Source organism: Chrysochloris asiatica, unplaced genomic scaffold, assembly GCF_000296735.1.
Source record: "Chrysochloris asiatica unplaced genomic scaffold, ChrAsi1.0 scaffold00050, whole genome shotgun sequence".
Taxonomy (NCBI): domain Eukaryota; kingdom Metazoa; phylum Chordata; class Mammalia; order Afrosoricida; family Chrysochloridae; genus Chrysochloris; species Chrysochloris asiatica.
In genome coordinates this window covers 6,810,322-6,817,649 of record NW_006408568.1, presented here as the reverse complement: position 1 = coordinate 6,817,649, position 7,328 = coordinate 6,810,322, and the positions used below count along the sequence as shown (strand labels likewise).

The 7,328-nt window shown below is 51.8% G+C and overlaps 1 protein-coding gene across 1 annotated transcript in view; it reads left to right on the top strand.

The window, feature by feature from the left end:
- Nucleotides 1-6,535, top strand: part of LOC102811752 (WAS protein family homolog 1-like) — a 27,963-nt gene extending 21,428 nt beyond the window's left edge. Inside the window, exons 2-10 of the mRNA XM_006862698.1 lie at nt 2,952-3,063; nt 3,248-3,394; nt 3,550-3,686; nt 3,844-3,979; nt 4,113-4,314; nt 4,395-4,559; nt 5,421-5,573; nt 6,214-6,282; nt 6,396-6,535. Coding sequence (XP_006862760.1) covers nt 2,952-3,063; nt 3,248-3,394; nt 3,550-3,686; nt 3,844-3,979; nt 4,113-4,314; nt 4,395-4,559; nt 5,421-5,573; nt 6,214-6,282; nt 6,396-6,535 — 1,261 coding nt within the window. The remainder of the gene's footprint in view (nt 1-2,951; nt 3,064-3,247; nt 3,395-3,549; nt 3,687-3,843; nt 3,980-4,112; nt 4,315-4,394; nt 4,560-5,420; nt 5,574-6,213; nt 6,283-6,395) is intronic.
- Nucleotides 6,536-7,328: the final 793 nt, after the last annotated feature.

Here is a 7,328-nt window from a genome sequence, read left to right as displayed (position 1 = left end):
CACAGGTTGATGGTTCGAATCCACTAGTCTCTCCCCTGGAGAAGTGACAGTGTGCTTTTGAAAAGATTTACAGACTTACTGGACAAGTTAATGTCAAGTATAGTTGCCACCAAGACTCAGAAACCCCCCAATCTCTTGTTTGTTGTTAGAAAACAGTCAAAGGGAGCACAGACATGCTTCTGCCTTACTTTCATTCACCATATCACAGGAGTAGGCATCTACTTGATGGAACTTGATTCATATCGAGATCCCTAGCAGCAAGGGAATCTAGAAAATAAGAGTTGTTGCTTTCCAATCTCTGCAATACAATAAGGCAGTGTTTCTCTCCTTAAAGAAGTAGCATCAGAATCACCTGGGAATTTTTGAGAAATACAAATTATCCACCATACCCTAGATTTATTAAAGCAGGAACTCTGAGAATGTGCCCAGTTATCTGCTATAACAAGGCCCTCAGGTGATTCTGATGAATTTCGAAGTTTGAGAACCACTGCAATAAGGCAAACTCGAAAAATTAGGGGAAAAAAAATTAATAATGCTCAGAGTCAGTCAAGAAATATGCCAAGAATATGGTGGTGATGGTGGTGTGCCGTGGTCTGTTCCAGGTCATAGCGACCCTGCATAGGGTTTCTGAGGCTGTAAATCTTTATAGGAGCAGAAAGCATCATCTTTCCCCCACAAAACAGCTAGTAGTTTCGAATGCTGACCTTGAGGTTAGTTAGCATCCCAACATGTAACCACTATACTATCAGAGCTCCTTACCATACCATATAAGTGGCCCAAAGTTTTTACAGATAATTTAAAAAAATGTTTTGTTTTTAAAAAATGTTTTTTCAATGTTGTGCATTTTTAAGAAAATAAAATGGAGATTCTAATATAATCATTACCTTAAGAAAATATATATATATTTACAGTCTTGGAAACCCATGCATAGCATTCTTCTTGGTCGTCTAGGGTTGCTATGAGTTGGTCAGTTCACCAGGAGTGTTGGTGGGCTGGGCCAGGGCCTTGCCAGAGACCTCTCTATGGCCTGAAGTCCCTCCTGTCTTCATCAGTTTCTGTCAGTGCTGACCTTCATCAGCTCTGATTTTTCCTCTGTGTACGCTCACCCTATGGCTCCGTCTTGTCCATGGGATTTTGTGAGAAGCCGTCAAAATCCTTGCTGACTCCAGATGCCCAGCATTTAAAATGGTTTTCCCTTGATACACCAGCTTAATAACCCTGTCAAAAAAAGAATCGTGCTGTTTCCAATAGTGCTGGCCCCTGGGACTCCCTACTTCCTTTTTCTAAGTGCTTACAGACCCTCTCTTTACTAACCCACTCCAGAATTGTACCAGGGATCATTGTTAAGCTTGACGTCTGCTCAGTATAAGAACACAGTAGCGTTTGTCCATCTACACTTGTGATATCCCTCCCACTTTCCACATCAGTGTAGCTGCTGGTGGAGCAGTTATGTAATTGCTGCAGGTTGTTTTGGCACCCATAGCCGGAATGAAGCTGAGTGGGGAACCTGAGGTCAACTGGCAGGCCTCATGTTCCGCTCCAGCTTCCCTCGACTGGGGATGTGGGCCCTTCTCCCTGCCTGAAAAGATGGAACACTGCTCTGTTGGGTGTCACCGCTGTCGTTAGGACGCTGTCCCATTTTTCTCCCTGAGTATTGTTGCCACCCGCAGCCCCACTGCCTCGCTCCTGCCCATGATGAGCCAGGAGTAATCAGGGCAGACATCACTAGAGGATGGACAACCCTGGATTATGAGGTTGGTTGACTGGCTGCATTCTCTAGGAGGCCAAAACCTTCTAGAGTTGGTGGGACGTGGGTATGGGAAGGTTGGGCCGGATTCCTGACTGTTGTTCTACTTTAACTTTTAGCGACATCAAAGTTCCCTGGCCCCCCCTCTCACCAGATTCTCCTGCCTCACCCCATGAACTAAGCTTACAACTCTGTCTCCACAATGTTTCTCGTGCCTCACATGTGTGCTCATACTTGCCAGGAGAATGCAGAGACGTGGTCACTCTGAATGGAGGCCATCCTGGTCATGGGCAGGGCTGGGGTGCCCGGAGGTAGGGGGTGCTGGAGGGCGATTATTAAAGAACCATCCTAGCCCATGACTCAGAGTTGGCTTTGCAGTGGGGACAAACTAGCTGTTACTGAAAATTGTAGAAACTCTTAAGTGAGGCACATGGGGTATAGTCATTCCCTAACCATCCAGAGAGCCCCTCCCAGGCACTGGGAACACTGCCACCGGGCCAGTATCAGGGTCAGGTGGTACTGAGCTTTGTCCCATGTAGATCATAGATGCATCATGTCAGGTGGTATGTGAAGGAAAAGTCAAGCCAGGGTAAGGGGCTAAGAAGGGCCAGGTGCATTTTGACATTCTGTGGCCCAGAAGGCTGTGCTGAGAAGGCAACTCAGAGAAGTGAAGAGTACCCAGGAGACAGAAGGGTCTTCTACTTGATGCAAAGGCCACAAGACCAGAGTGCACTGGGCATATACAGGGAGTTGCAATGTGGCTGGTGTTGCTGGAGCCCACTGATCACAGGGAACCAGGTAGCAGAGCGTGCATTTACTCGCATACACGTTTTATAATGTGTAGGGACAGTTTCTTGTGAACTAGCCTCTCTGAGCTCCTGGTTCAGAGAAAAGCACTACTTCAGTGATGAGTTGTGAGGAGTGTCTAGAATGCTTTGCAATCTGTAAACAGCTGTGTGTGTAAATAGTAATGATTCTGACCCTCTGCTTGCTCCTGCTTGAGGCTGTAAACTCCTGGAGGACAGGAACCATGTCCCTCAAATGGCCTGGCCAGCCACCAACTCAGGGTCAGGTGGTTGGATGGACCTTGAAGATTTCCAAGAACAGATCCGTTTCTTCCAGTTGTCTGTGGAAGCAGGAATGAGCAGGAAGCTGCAGGGGCTCAGGGTGCAGCCCCCAGCCTCTGTGATCTTTTCTGTGGCAGGATTTCCCAGCGTGTAGAACTGAGCCGAAACCAGCTACAGGCTATTGGTGAGAGGGTCTCTTTGGCCCAGGCCAAGATTGAGAAGATCAAGGGCAGCAAGAAGGCCATCAAGGTAGCTCATATGACCCTGTTTCCCCATGACTGGTGGGCAGGTCTGGAAATCCCACTCCCCGCCATTTCCCCAGGCCCCTGGCCTGCTGTCCAGCCCTACCTCAGGTTTCCCTCGAAACCCCAGGCCCTCTAGGTCTTTTCAGGCCCCCTGAGGAAGAGGATCTCAGATGTCCCTGTGTGCACAGGTGTTCTCCAGTGCCAAGTACCCAGCCCCAGAGCACCTGAGGGAGTACGGCTCCATCTTCACAGGGGCTCAGGACCCTGGCCTCCAGAGACGCCCCAGGCACAGGATCCAGAGCAAGCACCGGCCCTTGGATGAGCGGACCCTTCAGGTCTGACACACCCACGCCCACTGTGGATAGGGATGACAGTGGAAGCCCTGGCTGGTGGGGAAGAGCTGAGGGCAATCAGACTCAGGAGGAGTTTGCGCGGTGAGGAGGTTGGCTTGCCACTGAGATCCACCACTCTCATCACTCTCTTCCCCCAGGAGAAGCTGAAGTACTTCCCTGTGTGTGTGAACACCAAGCCGGAGCCTGAAGACGAGGCTGAGGAGGGCCTGGGGGGTCTTCCCAGCAACATCAGCTCTGTCAGCTCCTTGCTACTCTTCAACACCACCGAGAACCTGTACGGCCAGAGGGCGGGGTGCAGCAGGGTGGGGGAGGCTGGGCAAACAGGCACTGGCCAGTGCGGTTCATCACAATACAAACTAACTGTAGCCCCTGGTGAAGTGGAGACATGGACCAGGAGCATGGGTTACCTGACCTCCACTCCACCCCGGCAGGTACAAAAAGTATGTCTTCCTGGACCCCCTGGCTGGTGCTGTTACAAAGACCCATGTGATGCTGGGGGCAGAGACAGAGGAGAAGCTGTTCGATGCCCCTTTGTCCATCAGCAGGAGAGAGCAGCTGGAGCAACAGGTAGAGCCCACTGAGGCTTGGGGGCTGGGGGAGGTGGTAGCCAGCATGCCGGCTCCCAACCACCCCAAGACCACACTTCCAAGGCCTGCAGCCCTGCCCATATCACTTTTCTGTGTCCTACCTAATCCTATAGGCTCCAGAAAACTACTTCTATGTGCCTGACCTGGGGCAAGTACCCGAGATTGACGTGCCATCCTACCTGCCTGACCTGCCTGGCATTGCCGATGACCTCATGTACAGTGCTGATCTGGGCCCCGGCATTGCCCCCTCTGCCCCTGGCACCATTCCAGAACTGCCCACCTTCCACACAGAAGTAGCTGAGCCATTCAAGCCAGGTGAGCTGACAGCCAGGATGGGAGCTTCCCCCTCCCTTCCTTCCCTAGGCACCTCACACTTGCTCACACTTCTATTTCAGACCTAGAAGATGGAGTGCTAACAGCACCCCCGCCTCCTCCACCCCCACCGCCACCCCCTCCAGCTCCTGCAGTGCTGGTCAGCTTACCCCCACCCCCACCCCAGACTGTGGCCCCTCCAAGCCAGAGCTCCCAGGAGGATGGTGGGAGCAGCATGTCCCCTTCAGGTAAGGGCAACACCAGGGTGGGGTGAGGTTGTCTTTCAGGGACCTGAACTTCATATTGTTTAATTTCAGCATCCTTAAAGGATTATTTTAGGTATGTGGTCATAAATCCTTGATTTTCAGAGTATTTCTAATTTCAAATGTCTCAGTCCATTGTTAAGTGCTATCAAGTCGGTTTCAACTCATAGCAACCCTGTATAGAGTTTCTAAGGACATCTGCTGAGTTTGAACCACTGACCTTGCAGTCCAGTGCATTATCCTGCAGCGCCACACCAAGACTCCATTGGTGACGGTGGTTCTGACTCAGGGCAACCCTGTACAGGGTTTCCAAGGCTGTAAATCTTTACGGGGACAGAAAGCCTCATCTTTCTCCCACTGAATAGCTGGTAGTTTTGAACTGCTGACCTTGAGGTCCTAACCACTACACTACTGGAGCTCCTTTTAGGTTCATAAAATAGTGGTTCTCAGAATCTCCCAGTCTGCCTCTGGCACCCAGAAGTGGTACAGGTATCCCTTGTTGGACCATGTGTTCAGATAAGTCATCAGAACACAAGTCACCCACACAAGTGTCCACCTTAGCAGGCTGAGGTTGGAGAGGGACAGGGAGGGTCTGGACATGTGAACTTCCTGAGCTCAGGCAGAGGGAATCTCCAGAATCCATTCCCTTCCCAGTGGCAGACTTCAGCCAGGCTCCGACTGTCTTCCTCTTTCAAGACGGAGAAACCATTCCTCACAAGTCAGGCTCTTGAGGTGAAGGCTCTGGATCTATCTAACAAGTTTCACATGACAGTCCAGGCTGGGCAAAACTGTCCTACGGTTTAGCCCTGCCTGAGCAGCTTTTCCATGCCCCAACCCCAGCCCCAGTCCAGGGAGCCCCCAAGGAAGTGGTTGACCCCTCCAGTGGTCGGGCCACATTGCTGGAGTCCATCCGCCAGGCTGGGGGCATCGGCAAGGCTAAGCTACGCAGCGTCAAGGAGCGTAAGCTGGAGAAAAAGAAGCAGAAGGAGCAGGAACAAGGTGAGAGGGTCTAGGTCCACTCTGTAGGAGAGCTCCAAACAAAGGGGTCACCTTTTAACCACCACCAGTCCATCAGGGTGCTGTCCAGTCCCAGAAGCATGAGACAGCTGACACCCAGCAAGCCTGCCAAAATCCCTCGGTGCCCATCCCTGTTACCTGACAGCTTTATTCCTCCTGCCTAGGCCTTGGGTTTTAGAACAACTTAGTAGAGCTTTCCTAAGCTGATCGTGGACAGCCTCCTTGGCTCAGACAAGACAGTTTCTCAGGCTCTGTCGAGAGTTGTCTAATAACAGAGACCTGAGGTATTTTTAGGAAAGACAAGACATAGAGGGTAGCTTAGTCCTATGTGAGTCTCTTGATTCTACAGGTGAGTCCTAGTCACCAGTCCTGAGTATGTGTCCCAGCCCTGCTTCTGACTGTCCCGGTGCCCCCTCGAATGGCTGGACCACTTCCCTCATCTGTAGAGTAGGACTGCTCATCCTTGCCCTTTTGTCCCACAGGGTGGCGCTGGGAGGAGGGGAGGGAGACAGTGAACAGAAAGGGTATACAGGACCAAGTCCTGAGGATGCTGCCCCAAGGGTGGACATCCTGTTGGCCCCTGTGCCACCCTCCATCCTTACCCATGCCTTTGCTGTTGTAGTCAGAGCCACGAGCCAGGGTGGGGACCTGATGTCGGATCTCTTCAACAAGCTGGTCATGAGGCGCAAAGGTAGGATGCAGGCGCAGAGGGTCTTGGGATATTTGCTGCATGTATCTTCTTTTCCATTGGTCTCTTGGGTTGGGTGAACTGTGGCCTCAGACCAACCACCTTTTCCCTGTCAGGTATCTCGGGGAAAGGACCTGGGATAGGGGCCAGTGAGGGGCCAGGAGGAGCCTTCGCCAGGATGTCAGACTCCATCCCTCCTCTGCCTCCACCACAGCAGCCACCAGGAGAGGAGGATGATGATGACTGGGAATCCTAGGGGGGCCCACCCAGCCACCCCCATTACTTCCCCTAAAGATGTAGGCTGCTGCCAAGACTGAAATGGCCAGGGTGTTTCTCAGTACCTGGCACCCTGGGGACACGGGAAGCAGTCCTCTGCAGCCCACTGGCTGGGGCAGGGCTGAGCTTGGGGTGTGTATTATTAGTGCTCCCAAAGAAACCTACAGCGGTAACATGAACCAATAAAGTACAATAAAGAAAGTAAGTACACTTTTAATTCAGGAACTGTCCTGTGCAAATAGGTCCCCAAAGCCAGTGGCTGCTCCCCTGCTGGTCTCTAAGCCATGGGGACAGAACACCCAAGTGGCAAAGGTCTCCTGAGCTAGGGAGGGACAGGTTACCAGGGTGGTTGTTGCAAAATGGGAGGGGGAGTTTCACACAGGAAAAAAAAGTCTCAGTGACAGACACAGGGTCTCTAAAAATAGTCCTGAGAGCCTAGTGGCCGTGGCATGACTGCTGATGTCAGGAGAGGAGGTGTCTTGGAGTTTGCTTGAGTGGTTGAGGGGGAGGGCGGGTGCCAGCAACTTGCAGGAACTGGAGCAGAGCCAGGGAGACAAATATTGTGGAGAGCTATGGAACAGGTTAGGGGAGAGGGCTGCCTAAGGAAGTGAGGCCCCACTGTTGGACAAGGTGGGCAAAGGCTCCTTCCTCAGAAGGCAGGCAGCTGAGGTGACAAGCACCTCCTTGGCAGGAAACAGTAGAGAATGAGAAGTTCTTAGTTCAGGATGAGGCAGGGTCAGAGGTCTACACCAGTGCATTTTAGTGAGAAAAGA